Here is a 22,118-nt window from a genome sequence, read left to right on the forward strand (position 1 = left end):
TTGTGGAATTGTGAATAGGGTAAATCCTCCACCCTAAATATTCAGATTCTATACTGTCGAAAGAGTGGGCCCTCAAGCAAAGGCTATAGAAAGACAGAGACTACAATGACAAGTCTCTCTCTACACTTCTTCACGACGCCAAATTAACATGCAAGAGCGTCAGAATAAAGCAGTAAATTCACATCGTACAGGGTTTGACAGCAAAAACAGTCTGTTGTGGCTATAAGCGGCTTACCCGGCTTGTGCAAATGTTTGGGGAAAGCTTGCTTTCAGCAGTTTGTGCAACAGCAGCACTGATTTACGGCTGCGTAGTGTTGTATGCGCTTTTAAGCGGAGACCCTAGCTCGTGAGTGCAGCCGCTTCTGGTATCTACGGAAGTTGCGCAGCTCCAGAAGACGTCCAAACAGAAAACAACTCAATAGAAAATTTACGATGTGAACTTATTCCTGCTGATCAGTTTAATTGTCTGGCTTGTAAAAGTGGTTTCATGAGCTGTTACCCTTATCCTATATACATTTAACAGTAGCAATTAAAGGTAGAACTCTTTCTTATTATTATCCAACTGCCAGCTTCCAACATATGGTTTTGAACGCTATACTCGCATCCAACGCCATTGTACTAGATGTCAAAAACTGTTTTGATTGGAGCTTCTAATAATGAAAATAGTTACTCATTCTGCTGCTGCGTAGAGCAAAAATTTATCCAAAATGAACATTTGCCGTCCCAAGTGAAGGAGGTTCAGTTTCTCGGGAAGCCTGGCGCCAGGAGCCACCATGAAACAGAAAGCTTACATTAAAGTTTTTCAAAATTTGCTTTTTTTTCTCAGGGATTGATTTATTCATTTTTTCTGTTCTATAGGCAACTGGTGGAAAGTGCAATGGATTTCGCACCAGACTCAACTTTAATTTATTGTGACATGATTGGTATTTCGCCAGAATCACAAAACTAGAAATATTCTAAGCCTTGCTAGATTTTATCTTCTGTTAAACTTGTTGCTATGAACACTATGTGACGTATCAGTTTAATGGAAAATTTTATTGATCGGCAACAATGCAATAAAAATGGAGGTGAGAGATGTTAAAATTCGAACCAGCAGCAAAAATACTTTACCCAGCACGGGTCAACAAAAGGGAACTTTAACGTGCATCACACACGGAGGTTTGTGAGCAGATCGGAATACTCGTGAAAGCGGCAAAACGATGTGAGTCGAAACCTTACTTTTTTAAAGTAATAACTTAAATTAGAAAAAAAAACAAGCCAGGGATAAAAGTCAGGAACCGAGGCAGAATACATAAGCTGATTGGGCGCCGACTACCCCCCCCCCCCCTCCACTATCGGCATATGTACTCTTCCTAACTTTTGCAACTGCTGCTGTCTTCTCCTGTTCAAGCTCTTCTGATATATCTTATACGTGTTCTCAAGAAGTTAAGTATACCTCAAACGGTGTTAGTTCTTGACGGCATTCTCTCAACACACGATTTGTCATAAAAAATTGTCCGGATCGAAAAAGATCTAACCTAGACAATTTACCCGTGAAAACGGGAAGTACAACATCAATCAATTGACTCTTAAACCTTCACTGCTGTTTATTTTGAAACAACCGCTTTGATTCCGATGACATGGTGGGGTAGAGTTGAATGGCAAATAACTGAGAAACAAGTTTAGAAGAGATTAAGGAAATGATCTAATCCCTGTCCCAAATCCCATATACCAACTCCGACTCCTAGTTTTTCAGCCAACTGTAGTCGTAACTTAATGGAGTGTAATGTAGGAAAGTAGACCTTTTCATTGGGTCCGAACTGGAATAGGTGCTCCATCGCATTTTCATCCCAGAGCACTTTTGTTTTTGAATTGTATTTGTTGAGTAACTCGAGAAAGCCATTAGCAATGATTGGTTCCCCGGGTGTGTTTTGATTGCTCTTGTACTTGTACCCATAAAAATTTACACCCATCAGGAAGCGTGATCGTTCTACAGCAGGGAGGTCCTTAGTGTAGAACAATATGCAACTTGTTATCCAGGATGCTGGTGAAACAGGACCTAAAATAAAAAAATAGTTGTTAGAATCTTTCAACCTCTCAGTCCTGGCCAAATATCAAATTTTAAATACAAAGCACTAGCAAAAAAAGCCAATTTACAATGCCAAAGAAAACTCACAAGCAATCTATAACAGAAATATACTTCAAATCCGTCAGATTATAGTTGCAGACTATAGAGAAAGATGAAAAATAATGGCTTTAATCGTTATATCTGTCCTGGAAAAGATAGAAATGTTCACGAGAAATAGCATGCCTGGTGATGGTCCTGTCGTGTAATCATAGGTCATAATGTTGAAATAGTCTACAACAGGACTGAGTCTTTTGAAGTCATCTACTGTGAAGAACATGTTCGGTGTCCCATCTGATCTGAGAGGAGCGGGCAAAGGCACAATTAACTGCAGTCTGTGCTGTTTCAAAGCTCCGCCAAGGTGTGCCAGAAGATGCATGGCTGGTAGTTTGTAGCTATAACCTACTCGTCAAAATTCACAGCAACTCCTAATTTTAAATCTAATTTTAATTTTCAAAGCCCCAAGGCCCAATTGTTTACAAAATTAAACTAACATTTTATATTAGAAATCCTGCTTTTAATCTTCTTGATTCACGCAAATCGATCTATCAGATATTTCTTTAAATCAATGTTCATCATTGATCGAAAATTAAATTAATCAATTCCTGTTATCTTGAAAAGATCAGAAAATCTAAAAGTAAAAGCAAGCCAGCAAAACTAGTTGACAATCCGTATGAAGTCAAAAAACAGCACATCTTTAATTAAATTTTTCCGCAATTGCTGATATCCCGTTATATAACCGTTGAAAAAATACTAACCAACTTGAAGTAAAATCTCACATACAATGCCATCAAATGGGTGCTCTTTCACGAAGTTCACTATCTTTTCAACTACTGCAGTTTGTGACATTTCTCCACTGAACAGGGCACTAAGATCATGTGCTTTCCATCCATCAAATAAAAGACGAGGCACAATTTTGACAGCAGGATTCGAGGCTCGCACTTCTTGAATCCACGAATAGTCTGTATCTTGTAGACCTAAGCATGAAAACTTGAAACAGAGTCAAATCACGGCTTTTTATCTTCAGCTACGATACACAGAACAAACACAGACGTGACCATCAAGCATATAATTGGTCAAATGAGCCATTATAATACCTATTATACATAATAGATGCCATTAACTGGAGATTAGCTAATTAGAGGACAGCAAAACGCAGTCTAGCCTTTTAACTCTACAATAAAATGGTATTTAAAGCTCGTGCATAGACAAAGGTTTATTCTTTTATTGTCATCAGCATTGGTCAACAAGTAGATTTTCAATAAAAATTGCACCAATTTAGTTTACCCTGTTTTAATATTACAAGATAATCAACCCTTTGAAAATGATAACATTGCATAATTTTCCAAAATGTACACTCCAAGCAATTTCTAAGCAATGTGGAAATTCCTCTTCCCATATGGATGACAAAAAATAACGTTACAAATAGATCAAGCAAAAAAATGTCTGTCGAAAGGAAGCTATATTAGAAAAATAGACAAAAAGAAAGTTCGAAAACGGTCGCATCACGCAGCGAGAGAATTTGCATTGAACTTTCTTTTTGCTTCATCCAAACAACGCAAAAACTGATTTGAAATTACTTGAAAAGATCAAAATAGATACAATTTTGGTTTCAAATCTCTTGAACAAGTTATCCCCTTAAAAGCATATTCATATTATCAATTATGTCCGACAACTCGGTGGAACAGACCATGGAGCAGATTATCGAAAATTTACAGGAGGAACTAAGAGTGCTTCGACAACAAAGTCAGGTGACGAACCAAAAGGTTAGACTTGGACAATTTTGTCGACGAACTTGACGATAGACTCCGCGATCAGGAACCGTATACACGAAAAGATGGTATGTGAATCATGAACCCTCCCTTCGACGCCAGTAAAAACGAAACATTGGCGAAGATCAAAAAATTTTGTGAAAGATATTTGAATATTAAATGCATAACAGAGAGTGGATTAGTGGCGTATCATGATTTCCCTTCTGGCAAACCATCGCCAGCAAGAATTATGCCCACTGTTCGTTCACTCTCATAAGAACGCATTGCTTATGAAAAACCGACGCAAATTAAAAGGTATAAAAAACCCGTTGAATGAAAAATATATATACATCAACGAGCCTCTTGGTGCTGTAGAACAAAGTATATTCTCCCAAGCCCAAAAACGTGGGCTTATTCTGACGTCAGGAAATTGCAAAATTTCAGTATTGTGCTCTAAAACTGGCAGCGATGAAGAATTTGCGTATGGACTACCTGAACGATCTCCACAATTTGAAAAATCCTATCAAAAAGCAAGCTCGGCAGAACATCAAAAACACTCGATTGGAAGCGAACTCATGATCGCAAGGAAGAGGCCCGATTGCGAGCTAAAAGTTATGAAAAAATGTCTCCGGAAGAAAAGGCAAATGATTAACAAAAACTTCCTAGCTGAAGCATAAAAAGGACCAAAAACAATCTAAACTCAATATTTGTGTTCTCGTTATGAAACAATTTGTGTTGTCGTCTATATAAGCGTCTCGGTTGAGCAATCTCAGCATATATTTCTTGAACATTTTTCGGTTAGGTAAACTAGGTTTTGAACAAAAAAAACACAAAAAATAGGAGGGGTTGTGTATTATTTTTTCTGTTTAAGCAAAATTGAAGTCGATTTTTAATTTTATTTTCGTCAGTGTTTTGTTCTACAACTTCTGCGGAACAAAAGCAGTGATAACAAGGTATCTTTAAGAAATAGGATGTATTTCTGCGACTTTCGCGGAAATGCTTTTAAGAATACTTTTGAGAAAAATTACAGATGTACAATTGTGTTCCTGCGACTTCCGCAGTGATACAATTGAACCTAAGGAAACAGGTTTTATCTGCAACTTCCACGTAAAACCAATCTGTGATGAATTTTTTTTCTGGGTTTAGTTAAAACAATGCAACTTTTTAAATGAGTACAACAGTTTTTTTTACTTTGTAAATGACTTTCTCAAAGAGAACAGCATCCTTTTTTTCTTTATCACTAATGCAGAGGTTTAGCGCGAGATGGGGTAAAATAGATGAAATATGTCTGCTTTCTTTTGAACTGCAGAATACAAGATCACTGAGCAAAAATTTCGAAGAACAGTCAATTGGTCTGCAAAAAAGACCCGTTGGTGGTAGCTTTAACTGAAACATGGACTACGGAATTTACCAATTCAAAATTGTTCCAAATAGAAAACTATCCGGAAGTTATTTTATGCAATCAGAAAAAACGAGGTGGTGTTGGAATCTACCTGAAAAATAATCTTGAATTTGAGGTGCTACGTTGTGAAATCAGCAATGCTACACGATTGCTACCATTTTCGTACTTACCACTACACCTGTTCGCATTCACAATTGTGTACAAACCACCTGATACAAAAGATATTTTCATTGAAACAATGAAATTACATTTAGACAATCTACAGAGAACTAAAGCTATACATCACGTTGTTTGCGGGGACTTCAATATCAATCTGTTTAACACTTCGTTCACAGCATCATGGTTAATAGAATTTATGGAGAAATTTGAAGGAAAAATCGTGAACCCAAAAGACAAGGAAGAATTTCTACTTCTCCAATAGATTTGTGCTTCGCCAAATTTACACTTTACTGTGACGTTGACTAAACCGATATAACCAACCATTTCAGCGTTCTAGGCAAAACAGACATATTTAAAGTTGAAAATATCCCACTTGAAAAGATTTAATTGAGGGACTGGAAAAAATCTGAAAACGAAACTCACTTATATCAACTTAAAAATTGGATGTCCTAGAGAAACCGAATCTAGATAGAAACAAAAACAAGGGTTGAATTACAAATAACATCAAAAATGCGTCAGCGAAAAAGATGAGGTTTTACAAAAAATTTCTTTTTCCAAGAACCCAAAACTCTTGGGAACGGTACAAAAACCAACGAAACAAAGTTAAAAAACTAGTTGACGAAACGAAAAAAAATTTATCAGAATTTTTTTAATGATACCCTGGGACAAATCAAAGTTTTTTAAAAACAAGGAAAAATTTCAGCACATCGGAAAGAATAACCAGCTCTGTGTAAATAACTTAAACACCGATAGCCTGAACACATATTTTGCTAATGTTGGTAAAAATCTTTCATCAGTTCTCCCAACCCACGTGAAACCAAAACGACATAATAACTGTAGTCCCTTTGAAATTGTTAGACGTATTAGTAGCCTTAAGAACATTGGGTCTGAAGACTTTATGGGTAAAATCAAAAGTTTTCAAAATTGTTCAACTCCGAAATTAGTGGCGTTTTGTCTTTTCTGATTAATAGGGCGATCGTGGAAATTCCCAAATGTTTTGAAAATAGCTTAAGTAATTCCATTATTTAAGTCAGAAAACAGACTAGATTGCAGCAATTATCGTCCTATATCTTTACTCCGTAATCAGCGAATTTTCTGAACAAATTTTGAAAACAAGAAGTTTCTTTTGGTTTCCGAGAAAATTGAAGCACTGTAGAAGCAATTACAGATATAATTGAAAAAACCAGCACTGTGAGGGAACCCCACATATACGACCTTTGAAAAGTTCTTATAAAAGCATTAAATAGAGAAACAGGCGGAACAAAACAATTCTATATGGATATTTTTAATGAAGAAGAGGTTAGGTTATTACAATCAGATAACAGAAGAATCCAGTTAAAATTAAGCAAAAGAACCAAAGAAAATACAAAGATGATACGTAACAGGGTGAGGCGACCTACTAATAAGATTGTAAAATTAGATAGAGGCATAATGAACAATTTCTTTAGACTGAATTTTGTTACCGCCAGATCGTTGTTACACAATTTTCGAGACAATTACATATGCGGTAACCAAGATCTTCTTTGCTCCTTTTGGTGGAAAATAGGTTAATCAATATTCGATCAATATTCGACCAATATTCGATTAAAATTAAGCAAAAGAACCAAAGAAAATACAAAGATGATACGTAACAGGGTGAGGCGACCTACTAATAAGATTGTAAAATTAGATAGAGGCATAATGAACAATTTCTTTAGACTGAATTTTGTTACCGCCAGATCGTTGTTACACAATTTTCGAGACAATTACATATGCGGTACCCAAGATCTTCTTTGCTCCTTTTGGTGGAAAATAGGTTAATCAATATTCGATCAATATTCGACCAATATTCGATTAAAATTAAGCAAAAGAACCAAAGAAAATACAAAGATGATACGTAACAGGGTGAGGCGACCTACTAATAAGATTGTAAAATTAGATAGAGGCATAATGAACAATTTCTTTAGACTGAATTTTGTTACCGCCAGATCGTTGTTACACAATTTTCGAGACAATTACATATGCGGTACCCAAGATCTTCTTTGCTCCTTTTGGTGGAAAATAGGTTAATCAATATTCGATTAAGATAACAGAAGTGATTAAACTTTAAATCTGCTCAGTCGATGCGTCTTTATACAAGCTTCTCAAGCCTTTGATGTCCTTGCAAGTACATTGTTTAAGCTCTTGAAAATTATTTATTATTTATTATTATAAAATCCACTGAGGTCCAAAATTACGTCAAATATTCGGAAAGTTAGTGATTTTTGAACTCTAAGGATTCCAGATGCATGCTAAAGGACGATAAGTACTATAGTGTCTGAAAAATCTACAGTACGTGAATCGGTTTCATAACACTAAACAGGAATCATAGAGTCACCACAAACTTGATTTTAAATGATACTTGTTTATTTAATGCTCTATATGGTAGCTGTTGATTGTCAGTTATCTTAGGGTGCGTGTCATGAATAGGAAAACAGTCACAGCGATTCCCACAGGAATATTTGTCAAATAGTTCACAATAGAAAAGTCTCAGATAACCTCAAATTGCCATAGGAATGTTATAGGTGTCCAAAGAGGGAAAAAATCAGATCATAATTTTGGATACCATATACCTCAAAACATATTAGGATTTCTTGGCATCCGAAGCCAAATAGGAAACAAAGAGATTACTGATTGATGAACAGACCACTTTTGAATAGCTCCTGCGCAAAAAAAGTAAGATGAAACAAGATTTTGTAACAGAAGGCCCAACCTAGTACATATTTCGTACAGTAATTAAATCATAAAGAAAACTGAGAGAACAAAATTTAAAAAGAAAAGTTTCCACGTTTCGCAGAGAAAAAACGTTCAAAACCATTTTTTGTTTCTGGAGTTCTGTCATTTAACCCATCAGCAAGAATTAAAAAGCTTTGCTGGCCAGCAATGATAGTTAAACTCAGAAAGGGACAAAATTTTGAAAACAATAGCAAATTTTACCAAAATCTCGCAAAAATTCTCGATATTAATATCTTCAGAGCCATTTCACTATCTCAAGAGACTATCCAGTACCCTATTTCAAGCCTTAAATAGTTCCACTGGCTCATAAAGATCCATCAACTTGGAACATTATTTTTTCGAAAATTTGAAAAAAATTTAAATCCTATCAAAAAATTGCTAAAACTCGAGTCATTAAAATATTGATTACCATTCCATTATTTTAAAAACTAAGCAGCAGCTTATTATCAATACTCGGAGGAGGCCCACTGCCCCTGGTGCCAAAAAAATTTTAATATTTAAAATTAAAAATTAGAAAATTTAAAAAAATTAAATTTCTTAAATTGCTTAAATTCGTGAAAATCTTAACAACCATTCTATTACATCTACAAACTCTGCGGTAACCCATTATCAAACCCTAGAGGAGTTTGCTTGGCTCTTAATGCTAGAGAAAACTAAACAATTGTCAAAAAGCTTGAAAACTGAAAGTTTTAAAAAACCAGAAAAAACCTGAAAAAAGACAAATGTACAAAAAAATGGAAAAAGTTTTGTCGAAAAAAATGCTAAAATTAGTAAAAAAAACCTTGAAAAACATTCCAATACATCTAGAAACTATACAGTAACTTATTTTCAAACCCTAAAGTAGGATACTTCGCTTTTTACGCTAGCAAAACCTAAATGACAAAAATTTTAAAAAGCTTGAAAAAAATTGTGGAAATTAGTATAAATTGGCGTGTTTTTGTTTGGATTACCAAAACATATAGCTCATAAAAAGGTCAAAAAAGTACTTATGTCTTGCAAAAGATCATTATCAACTTTAACCAGCCTCAATTTTAGAACGGTCCTACAAAAAATTTTAAAAATGACGAAAAGACAAAAGTTGCAACATTTTGAACTCAAACACTCTTAAACATTATCTTTTAACCTTAACCTATGGCCTTCCCGGTAGCTGATTCACAACAAGCACTTGAAGGACAACTAAACGCGTCCAAGGGCCTCTAATGAAAATTAAGGCCCGCTGGGCGCTACCTGTTAATACCGTTTTTAAGGACGAAGAGTCAAAAGCGTCAGACGAAAACTCAGTCAAGCAAAAAATCGTATAGAAAAGATCAACACGACTAATATAATTGCTAAAAATTTCGTTTGAGAGCAATTAAACAACAAAGTCAAGGAAAAAACAACAAGCATTACTCTCGACAAAAATTCAACATGTTTTTTTTTCGAAAACTTAACGAAAGTCTAGCATAAAAAACTAGACTAAACCTATTTACCTGCATTTCAGCGGAAAATTCATGGGATCTGTCCTCATCGAGAATGATTAACAAGTAGACAAAAAACAAAGAGGCCGAAATAAAATCATTCGTTAAAATTTTATGAAAACAAACTCAAAGTCATGAGAAACCATGAGCTATTATTCAATGGCGTCCCTATACGTTCATACAAAGCCTTTCAGACCTGACATTTTTTTAGAATGTCACACCACTACAAAAAAACGAATACAGACAAAAATTAAGTCATCTAAATTTTGAGAGGAAACGGTGTCGAAGCCTATAAAATATTTTCTTCACTGAAAATAGTAATTACAACCGATCGCGCCTGCTTTCAAAATCATTATTCCGTTTTGTAACTTGCCTTAACGTGATGATCGGACCAGACAGCAAAAGAGAAGCTCAAAAGAGGAAAACGTCCAAAATGAAAAAAAAACGAAAACTTGTACTGTCAACGCCGAAGAGTCCACAATTAATAAAGAAAAGCAATTCATTTAAGAAACCAAACGTATATGTAATTAGTGACAATAGGTCAAAAGACTAAATAACAACAACAAATGAAGGTAGAAAAAAATCGGAAACAATTTTAAGCAGAAGGCGTTCGAGCCAAAAAGCATAAATTACCGAAAGGGCTAATATAATCAAAAAGTCAACATACCAGAAATAAGGCCAATTTTGGACACTTTTCGAGATATATTGACAGAAAGCCATTAAGTATTAACTAAAAGCATTAGACATTTTCTTCGATAGCTCCTTAGATACCGAATTTGGCATTTGTTTAACTAGATTCAGCCATGAACATTAAAAACTAGCAAAGTTAAGAATTCAATAACATTTACCAAACGATTTGTCGGAGCCATAAAACCATGATTTTTACCCAGAAAGCAATATGTATTTGGACCTTATTTTAGCACCTATGGGACCTCTTACTAATTGAACGTTTTACTTAAAACAGACCCGCTTGTAATTGGGATGAAAAAAGGCAAAAAAAATTTTGAAAAAGGAACTACCCGAAAAACAATACGAATCCTTTCTCATTGCAAAAATCAACCAAGAGACCAAAACTGGCCTTGATATCGCAGCACCGCTGTTAAAAAACAATTGCCTAATAGTTTCTTTTTGGCAAACGAAAAACTTGATATATCAAAGAAAAATGATGCATTTTTTTCGAATATCTATTTAAATTATCAAAAGACCGCTAGTGTGCCAAATAATTATATTTGATTTCATTAGATGAGTTTTAAAAAATGTAGCCAACATTTTAACCGAAACAGTTGGTTCAAACAATTCAGCAGCTCTTTTTTATCATTAAACGTAAAACCAATGAGACTATCGTTAAAATTTTATCATACTTTTCAACAAAATTGATAAAAATGTGAACTAAACTACGGCTAGCGTTCACTAAACTTTAAGCCCCCGTAACTCCATGAAAAAGCGAAATTCAAAAAAACTCTTTAATTTGACATTATACGCTTGTTAAGCTTTCTATAACGATACTACTCAAAACCCCGTCCGATGAATATATCGATCGGCTAAAATTGACTGAACAAAAGAAAAACTCAACTGAGCATATAGAACCTCCCGCACTCAAAAGGGTCGGAACAAAAATGCGACTTTACACTCAAAACATCATTAGTACTGAGCATACTGTCAACAACACCTCATTTTTTCAAACTTAAATTATTGGCAGGAACATAACGATAAAGACCTCTAACTAGTATAATTAATTCCACAATTTTGGTCCCTAACTCTTTAAAAAAAATTGAAACTGTTTTACATTGGATACAGTTTGAAAATTAAAATTGAGCAAACCATTCTACCTTTGATACCAAAATTGACTAGCGATTAGATTAATATGGTATTGATCTTTTTGTTGTTCAAAGTAATGTTGGAATTTCAGAAGCATTGCAAATAAATTTGATTTTCGAGCTGATCTCAAAATTTCATTAGAGGGAAGCCGACCCAAGCAAATTTTACAGATCTATTCGATATTATTGATTATTCACAATTGCTGAGTAACCACTATAACATGGGTTTTCCAGGTCACATTGATTGCTTCGGCCGTGTTTTACAAACAGGGTTTACAAAAGTAGAGGAAATTAAACAAAATATTGCTGTACCTCAAGACTCATGATATTGATTTTCATTGCCAATGTCAAAGGGTTTTAAAAGAGCTTTAGAAAACCTATCAATCACATTATAAGCTGACGAGACGGCATTCATGCAGCTTAATCAAATAGCGAAATAGCGATAGGTCTAGAGCAAACTAAACAAACAGAGAGTAACAGACTGAATACAAACTTGAACAAGGAGGCTGGATAATGTGCGTTTGAACATAATGTTCCGATCATTCATGTTCTTGAATTCATTGTCTACCGAACTAAAAGATGTTCAAAAACTGATGTTTGAGAGAAAAACATTACAAAAAGAACTTACTAAAAGAACTTAACAAAGCCGCATTAGAACGCACATCAGATCTGTCCTCAATAAGACTACGAGACAATACAAACAACAAAATAAAAAAAACATTATTTACGGAAAAAACTGAACATCTATTTTTAAAAGCACTTAGTAACAAGGTCAAAAGGCCATCAGATAAAACCAAAATTGAACACGTTCACTTGTTCTTAACTAGAAAGCAGATGGGACCTGTTCTCAACTGGTTCCAAGACATAAAGAAGGTGGCGAAATTCAAAAACCATTGATTTTGACAAAAAAAAAGTTTAATAAGTAAAAAAACAATAAACCTCAAAAACAAATACGAACTGTCTTTGTTGAGAGTAAGTCATAGAAGAGGACTGCAAAACAGCAACACATACAGAAAATCTCAAATATTTACAAAAAATTTACGAAAAAACAAAGTATTAAAGCCACTGAAAATCATTAGCTAATAACCGAAACTTAAATATTATTCCAGTTGTTATTTATAATAATTTATTTTAAGAAACTCAACATCGTATATGTTTACTTCGGTTACATTTGAAAATCAATGGGACTTGTTATCGAAGGGATTACGTTTAACAACAAAAATGCAAAATATTGAACTTTTTTAATAAAAACGCATATTGTCCTTGTCGAAAAACAAACACTAAAACAAATGAAAACAAAAAGAGAGATTACCGTTGCAGGTTTCAAGTAGAGGGGATGCGATTACTCATTGATCAGACTAAGTTACAGGTTGACAAAAAATGAGAACAAACAAACTCAAAAACGTTTGAAAGCAAATTAAAACCAAAATCATTAAGACCATGAGCTTTCAAACTGCCGGCAATTAAAAAGTTTAATTACTTATCAATGGGAAGCTCATAAGACGGGGCAGTAACTGGAATACCGCTTACATTTTGAAAAAGAACAATAAAAATGGACAAGAACGAGAAAACCAGTAAAAAAAAAAGGCCAAGGAAGTGTCAAAGCCATTCAAAAAGCCAGAAAAGCGTCGAAGCCACTAAAAAATGCCATTAAGTGAAAACTTTTGTATATGTTCAATTCAGCTGTTTTATACACCAAATGGGATCTGCTCTTTTCTGACTTCAAAAAATGTTAATATATTGGTAATATAAAAAAATATTCAATAATCACAAAATATTAAAGCAAACCAGTAGTATCGCAAATATTAAAACCATTGAATTTCTATGAAAGCATTAAATAAGTTCAGTTCAACCTCAGTAGAATGCCAGGAAGTCACTGAGACCTGCCATTGATCAGAACAATTCTTCCGACAAAAAGGACCACAAATACACACAGCAAAAATTTGAATTAAAAATTCCGAGAAACAGTTGAAACCATTAAAAACATAAATCATACATTAAACTTTTTATTAATTTAATTGAGCGTTCTTTTAACATCAATTGGAACTCAATTTTATGATAATGTCGCGACTTCAAAAAAACCAAAATTATAAACAATTTTTCAAAAGTTTTAACACTTGTAGGAAAAGTCGTAGAATGGAAGTCATAAAACCATAGTTAAACATGAAAACAACAAAAACATTCATTTAAGTTCCAATAGAAAAAAAAGAAAGCTAGAATTAAGGGACAGACCTAGAAATTACCAGAAATACGTTTATGAAAAAGATAAATTTCAAAAACACTGAAAATTATCTCGAAGAGATAAAAACTAATAGGTATCACCTCAAACCATTAAATAGATTCACGTAGTCCTCAAAAGCAGTGTCGAAGCCATAAAAACCATGAGCTATTCCCTGAAAACAAAATATATATTGTTAGGCCTCATTTGATCTTCAATAAAATAATTTGTCAACAGTGGAATTTCGATATGAAAAAAAAACTTCTCATGCAAAATAAACAATAATTGAAATGCAATATAAACAATAAATTCCGAAGACGATTATTAATTTCAAATTCTACGTTTGAAGGGCTTTGTAATGATACAACTCAAAACTCACTACGATGAGTACATCGATCGGCCAAAATTGGCTCAACAAAAAACAGCCAAATGAGAATAAATTTCCTCCCCCAAGATGTGTGGTCGGAACAACAAAACAGAACTTGTTCACATTTGTAGAAACAGTGTAAAATCAGAAGCTAAAACAATTATCCGCCTCCAGGAATAGGCAATACAAAAATGGAAATAGTTTAAAAACCTTAGTGTAATAGTTGATGAACAACTAAATATGGACAACTCAAGGATGGCATCCGACATTGGATGAACTAATTAGGCGTGTTTTGTAAGAGACAATAAAAATTGCGAATGGTTTTAACAAGAAAACAGTTAACATTCACTCGCGTAAAAATCTGATTTACAACTCAAGCAGTATGATAGCTTCAATTATGTTGCAGCCACAAAACCATTACGACGCAGAGTTAAATCCCAAACTTCCGCTTTAAAGAAAATCACGTGAAAAAAGATACACAAAATTAGGAGACAAGATTGACAGCTATTTTTCACAAAATTCGTTTTACCGTTTTTGCGAAATTGAGAAACTTTCAATATGGAAATTATGTGACAAGTCATGTAGTAAAATTTTGCTCAGTTTACGTATCTATTTTTTCGCATTGAATTTATATGTAATCCGCAATTGTGTTTAATTTAATGCGCGCTTTTGAACATTCAAAATTGATTGAAAACTTTATTAATTAAGCATTAGAAAGTGGTTTATAAAAGACAACTACCACGATTGAATCCACAGGCCAAAATTACATCCCAAAGCAGACAAATTGGGACATCCCGTAGGAAACATACAGCGAATTAAAAATGCAGAAAAGCACAAAAAATTGCGAATAAAATCAATTAGAAATCAGAACACTTGTTTTAAATCTTTGAATCTACTACCTATAAATTGTTTATAAGCATATTTTCATTGCCTTAGCCGTGATAAAATTTTGTTCCTTAAGTTATTCAAAAGAGCGTCGACGTCTCAATAGTCACTTAGGTAGAATGGAGGAAAATTTCGGAAATACAACTGAACTATAAAATAACTGCGCATGTGATATATTTTGATTTAAGCGATATTCCTAGATATAGCACCAATGAAACGATTCCCTCAATCTCACTCAGATCACGGGTTTTCCTCCACTTAGATCTGGAAAAGTTACGGTAAAAATCTGCCGGGAAAGTTGCCGGGAATTGTAAAATGTATATAGCAATATCTTCTCCCGGAGGAAAAACCGGGAGATAAAAGAAGCGACACACGGAAAAACAGGAAGATGATAAAATTTCCGGCAGGATTCCCTGGCATATCGACGGCCATTGTTAACAAACCTTGCCTGTATATTTTAAGCTGTTTATTTCCATTCTAAAAAACTGTTTTCCTTTTAATTTATCAGAAAGACGCAGAATGGAAGGATTTTTCAGGAAAAAACTGATAGACACCTGAAAAGACGGAAAATGGGGGGATTAGTAAAGTAAAAACTTGATAGACAACTGTAAAAAGCAGCAGAATGCAGGAATTTTTCAGAAACAAAATTGATAGACAACTGTAAAAAGCAGCAGAGGGGAGAGATTTTTTTAATAAAAATTGAGACACCTGGAAAGACACAGAATGGAGGGATTTTTCAGAAAAAACTGATAGACAATTAAAAAGACGCAGAAAGGAGTGACTTTTCAGAAAAAGGATAGACACCTGTAAAAACACCCAGAATCAAGGAATTTTCAGAAAAACTGCTAGAAAACTGTACATGGACCCTGACGAGGAAATTTTCAGAATATAAAAGACACCTGTAGATATGCTTTTGGACTTCAATTTATTGCTCTTTTTCCTTCTTTTAAATAAGCACATGAAGAAAACAGCTTGCAAATCACCCCGTTTTAAAACATTTCATTGTATGTTATCAAAATGATATCAAATCTTAGCGAGCATAATTGATTTTTTAAAAAAAAATCCCACAGAACAAGAAAAGCTTTGGGAGTGTGTGGTGATATCAATCCTATTTCCCAATCTACAATTCAAAATAATTAAAAACATTGTGGTAAATTTGAGACCTATATGGTATAATATTTGGTTCTATACCACTTCCAATTACTTAATTGCTGTCAATTACTAAATCTTGAAACCAAATTTAAAACTGCGGATTAAATATACATTCAGTAGAAAAATTAGATACAATCAGCGCGGAATCGAGACACACTGGGTGCAAAAAAGAGATACCTAAAACTAGCAGAGTTGTGATACACAGCACGCAACAAATAGGGTACACAGTTTGTATCTCAATTCCGCGGTTCAGAATTTGGACACTTTTGCTATTACGGGTTGCGCCGTTCCTTTCAATGTTGGCCGATTTGCCTAAAATATCTATTTTCGCAATATTGTTGCATTTTCAATGTATTAACATAGGAAACACGAAAAAGAGATACACCGAGAAGTCAGATTTGCCCGTGACGATTTGGTTATACATCTGCGGCATTATGACATGTGTTACAGAATTACAACCAAACTAGTGGCTAAAACTGATTACAACAGAACTCTTAGATAGGCTAATAATAAAAAAGTAAGAGCACCGAGGAACATTGGGGAAGCATTTAAACTTTTTATGCACGAATTTCAAAAGCACGAAATCAATATTAACTCTTGCAAACAAACCAATTTTGAATAAAATATAAAAATTCTACGCAGTATTTATTGAACGGTTTCAACAACTTCAAACAAACGCAACTTATCGATGAACTGTCATTTTTATATTTTGCAACTGAACAGTAGTTCAGTTGCAAAATATCAATTAGTTCTTAGACTACTGTTTGGAAAGGACAAAAAATACTTTTTTGCTCATTGAGGGTGACACGACTCGACGACGCAAAAAAGACTAGTTAAGGGCATCAGCGGTCTTCTTTTCTTTCCTTTACCAATATATTATATTACTATCAATCTAACAGAAAAAAGCAATTCACCTTGATAATAAAAATGAGTTCATCGAGAATTTGCTTCAGACAAAAGAGCGCTCTCGAGTATTTCCAATTTTGAAAGATTCTGCCTCAAAAAAATAATTCCTACTAGAATTAATGATGGAAAAGCTATAGTAGTGTGCTAACACTCTCCAAGCTCCAAAACATGCGACCGGACAACACATTGTGCTAGTTTAATTGCTTCGTAATACATTATTAGAAAATAATTGCACTGTTAACTGTCTTCTAATGAATTAGTTTTAGAAAGGGCATAACATAAACATAGCTGGCAGATTGCCAGAAAATAGCCGCAATAGATTCGTAGATCGGCAGTCTAAAAAAAAACAGTAAAAAAGACAGACCAAAAAAATTCGTCTTTTCATTGAAGGCTGATCTGTTATATTTTGATTAAAAATCTGTATAAGTTATTGCTGCCTCTATTAGCTGATCTCAAATAACCTTCATTTAGAGTGATACACACCCATTTGACCTTATCTCTTTGAATTAAAGTAAATAAAAGTCAATTTCAAAGTGAGGAAGTCATTTTAGAGAGTGAGGTAAGTCAAGTGTGACCAAAAATTTAATCACGCGCATGAACAAAAAAAACTCGCTCCACTAAGAGCGAAAAATGACGTCACACATGCAATTCAGTTGAAATGGCATGAACGAATGAACAAAAAATGGCTGTGACGTCATATGGTCGTAACAAAAATCATGACGACGAAATAAAAAAAAAAACCAAGAGAAGGCCAATAATAGCCTCAGCTATCGCTGTGCGGCTATTAATAAACGACTGCAGTAATAGCAAAAGGATGAGTTATCATAGTAAGGCTTTGAAGGATTTTACTGAAAAAGTGGCTGATTAAAATTAACAATGGCGAATAGTTGACGACTGTTTTTGGAGGCAAATTAACCAATTACTCATTCCAATAAACGGCATATTGGATAACATACTTAGCACAACGATTAGCATTCATGCAACGTACATAACGCAATCACAACAGCGACAGGTACTAATGAGTGACGTACCTCCAAACTCAACTTTGCCATTCAGTCGTCGCACTTGATACCAAACAGGTGATATGAGGTCAAATTTGGATCCAAGAAACTTTGCATGATCATACCCTTTGTTATGCCACGGAGTCACATATCCCAGAACTGTTTGATCATACACGCTTTCTCTCACTGTTACTGATGTCATATTTTGACCCAACATTTCTTCAAAGCATAGATCTTCTGGGGCTAATTTACTAGTTTGCGTTTCTGCAGCACTCCCAGCAAGGTTTGTGAACTTGGGCTCTTTCTTCACACCATTATTTCCGGCAGTGCTTGCTTTATTAACCTTTTTTGAGGACTTGTTTTTAGGAGCAATTGTAGATATGTTTGCACCCACTAGGAGAGTTAGTAAAACAATTAGAGAGCAACAATTCATCTGACCTGAAAAAAACATCAAACGTACAATCAAACTTGAAAATTGGATCGAAAATAGAAACTTAATAAGACACTGAAGGGCTTCAGCAATCCATGAACAGTTTATGCAAATTCATCCGTTGACACTCACAGGGGCTTATATACAGAAACGGCACCACAACAGCTTTCTTGGAAAGACGACAATAAAACCTTATAGCCCTATTACTACGTGCAGTAGCAACAAGACTAAGTGTCCAGTTGAAAGCCACAATCAAAATGCTCCAAGATTAACTGCTTAGCGCAGATAGATCATTTGACTACAGCAACTACTGCGCGCACTCATCTTAGACTGTCAGATAAATTACGACTTCAGCGAAAACAGTTCTAACATATCTGAATATATTCTTTTTTCGGAAGAGTGCATACGAACAAACCTAAGCTGTTCATAGTCGCCAACTCTTGACATCAAACATTTGTTCTGCTCCTTTTCAGGTGCAATTATTTCCATGTAATTCAACCCATGTAATTCAATTCTTCGATATCAATCTCTGAGTACTCATCATTCCATAAGTCAGTCTATTTTCTAATATAGTCGGGCCCTTGCCAGTGAAAACTCCTAAATTTAGGTTTTACTTCAAATGAACCAGCAATAAAAAGGTAGCAATTCTCTTTTTAATTGCCAACGAGTTTTAATAAAGGATGCATTTTCCGTTTGATTAGAGGATTATACAGAATTCAGCATAAAAGGTGGAGTCGAATAAGCATCATTATTCATAATTCCCACAAACAATCTTCCAATAATTCCTTCATCAATTGAAACAAACGGATACAACATTTCTAAAAGAAATCTAAAATCAATATAAACTGGCCCGCGATAATGTTGAGTTCCTGACTTGAAAAACAACTTCACACAAAAAGGGCAGACAGAAAACTCGGAAGAATCAGATTCTTAAATTAAGTTCTTAGTTAAAACCTATTGAAAAGGCGATTTATTCCAACTGGGTTAAAAATGGGGTTCGTTTGATAAATAATGGTTAAAAATGCCAGAATCATTCAATGACACCAATCAAGTTAAAACTTGAGCCGTTAAAAACCCAAAGCTGCTCCATCGATAAAGGAAAACCAGCTGCAACCAGATAAAAGTTAAGTTCGAAAGTTACAGCAATATTCAATATGAAAAATTTGACAGAATAAGTGAACAAACAGATTGATAAACACTATAGATATCAGAAAAAATACAGCTCAGTCGTAAACTGACCCCCAATGCTAAATGAAAAATTCCAATCGGATCACAATAACTAAAAAAGCATAGAACGAATTGAAGGGATACATGAAGATGAGAATCTCGTTCCAACTACTGAAGCAGTAAACTCAATTTTGAATGTAATAGGAGTGGAAACTAAACTCACTCAGCTCAGAAGACTAGCAAAACGTGGTAACAGCAAGAAATCCCGGATGATGGTAACTTCAATACCCAGTAAATATTAAACAAGACTAACCTTAGCAAAAAGCTGTGAAAAAAGGGGGGTACTATCAGGTATTCGTTACGCCTGCTTTACGCAAAGAAGACTCAAGGAAAAATATGATTATCAAGAAACGAATGGAATTACTTCCATGAACGAATAAGTTCCCAGAGCTAAGCTAAAAATCAAACTTAGATATGTTCACTGGCGGGCAAAAAGTATCGGCTGAAAAAAGACAGACACGCCGCTCCAAGAACAAGAAGTGAATGCATGTCACGGAAGTCAATGCAAGGAGCCTAGCAAGCGTTGCTAGACGAACAAGATTGCAAATGCAATAACTAATAACTACAATATGGTATGTATTTGCGACAAATAGCTCAATGAATTGATTGACTCTCCAGAATTGTTTTTGAATGATTATAACATTTATCGAGATCGCCTTGAATGAGGACGTAAAAGCCAGTTGTAGAAAAATTTAGAAGCTTCGGAAACGCTGATAACGAAGAGATGAAAGAGGTAAAAGAAATGACAACCAATTTAAGTAATATAAGAGATCTCTACGAACGCTTCGACGAATTGATTGTAAATATTGTAGAAACGCACAGAATACCACCAGAGACCTCCTCTCTGGGTCACACCTACAAACTCTGATCTAATGACGAAACAGAAGACGCAGAGAAAGTTCCTTAGTGAAAAGCCCATTATATATCAAGATTAGCAGTCAATAAGCTGGAACACCTGGTATCAGAAAAGTGAGAAACCGTCAGTGTAAACTATCATGAAGAATTATTATGAAGAACTGAAGTCAACAAGGGACATTAAAACTTCACTGCCGAAGGGTTCATACATTCAGAAGAAAGCTACGAGTAAGCAGTACACAGAGCAACCATTTTAAATGAGTTTGTACTCTAAGTATTGTCCCGAAAGTTCCATTCATGCTAGTCAGAAATGAGAACACCGCGCTGACAAACTTCAACAACTCAAGGTAAAACATTTAAGAATTTCACGTGACCCAAATGAGCTAACATTAGTGTTTTCAACTGCAAAAAAACATGTCTTCAACTCTAAACGAAGTCTTTCAAAAACTAAAATGAGTCTGAAAAATTCCAGAGAGTTCCAAAAATTGGAGCTATTTCTCCAGTACATAAGAAATGCGACAGACGACTTGTTGCACAAACTATCGACCGACCTCACCACTGACTGCTGAAAGTAAATAACGATTCGTATTCTTTATTCACCACGTATCTAACCGATCATCAACACGGGTTTGTGATGAAAAGATCAGTGACAACTACCATGATTAATTTCTCGAAGCAAATTTTAGAAGCCCTCGACAACAACCAAAACAGAAAATGTTGTTTTGAACTGATTTCTCCAAAGCTTTCGATCGTCTACCGCATGTAGAATTGCTGAAGGACATTGGCAAATTGTGACTCGAAGGATGCTTGCTAGAAATCCTGTATGATTATCTCAAAACCAGTATACAGTTGGTAAAAGTTAAAGATTAAGACTCAGTGGGAGGTGCCAAGTGTGGTTGCTCACGGTTCACTAATCAGCCCACGGTTTTTTATAATGATGAGCGATTTACCAGAATCATTTATACTCTCGGAACCTTTCGTTTTCACAGACGCTCTACAATTCTTTCAGCAAATAATTGGTTAAAAGACATCAAGGTGATCTGAATGCAATTGAAAAAGAGTGAAAGAAAACAAAATGCAATAAAAACAGAAGAAAAAATACAAAAGCCAGGCAAAACAAAACACCTTTTGTCCTCTCAAAATCTAAGAGGTGGCCAAATAGAAAAAAAAGCAAGCTCAGCTAGTACTAAGCGTTCCAACGAAAGATCCCATACCAAACTTGAATGACGCAAAAAACATGTCTTCAATTCGAAACGAAGTCTTTCAAAAAACAAAACGAGTCTAAAAAATTCCAGTGATTTCCAAAAGTTGAAGCCATTCTCCAGTCCATAAGAGATGCAATAGACGACTTGTTCCAAACTACGGAACGATCTCACCACTGACTGCTGAAAGTAAATAACGATTCGTACTCTTTATTCACCACGTATCTAACTGATCATCAACATGGGTTTGTGATGAAAAGATCAGTGACTACTACCATGATTGCTTTACCGAAGCAAATTTAAGAAGCCCTCGACAACAATCAAAACAGAAAATGTTGTTTTGAACTGACTTCTCCAAAGCTTCCGATCCTCTACCGCATATAGAATTGTTGAATGACATTTGCAAATTGGGACTCGAAGGATGCTTGCTA

The 22,118-nt window shown here is 34.7% G+C and overlaps 1 protein-coding gene across 1 annotated transcript; it reads right to left on the reverse strand.

The window, feature by feature from the left end:
• Nucleotides 1-1,450: 1,450 nt before the first annotated feature.
• On the reverse strand, nucleotides 1,451-18,669 carry LOC142339955 (chitinase domain-containing protein 1-like). The gene is made up of 4 exons (XM_075390325.1): nucleotides 18,004-18,669; nucleotides 2,863-3,081; nucleotides 2,291-2,506; nucleotides 1,451-2,038 (listed from the first exon to the last, which is right to left on the reverse strand). Exons 1-4 carry the CDS (start codon nucleotides 18,422-18,424, stop codon nucleotides 1,662-1,664), a joined length of 1,233 nt encoding a protein of 410 aa, XP_075246440.1. The 5' UTR covers nucleotides 18,425-18,669; the 3' UTR covers nucleotides 1,451-1,661.
• Nucleotides 18,670-22,118: the final 3,449 nt, after the last annotated feature.

The sequence above is a fragment of the Convolutriloba macropyga genome, chromosome 5 (assembly GCF_964194025.1).
Source record: "Convolutriloba macropyga chromosome 5, txConMacr16.3, whole genome shotgun sequence".
Classification (NCBI taxonomy): Eukaryota; Metazoa; Xenacoelomorpha; order Acoela; family Convolutidae; genus Convolutriloba; species Convolutriloba macropyga.

Excerpts from the sequence above, each read along its gene's own strand:
- LOC142339955 (XM_075390325.1), bottom strand. The coding sequence starts at position 18,424 with ATGTTTTTTTCAGGTCAGATGAATTGTTGCTCTCTAATTGTTTTACTA. Across the intron at positions 2,507-2,862 it reads TGAGATTTTACTTCAAGTTG|GTTATAGCTACAAACTACCA; the intron begins GTTAGTATTTTT and ends TTTGACGAGTAG. Across the intron at positions 2,039-2,290 it reads CACGACAGGACCATCACCAG|GTCCTGTTTCACCAGCATCC; the intron begins GCATGCTATTTC and ends TTTTTATTTTAG.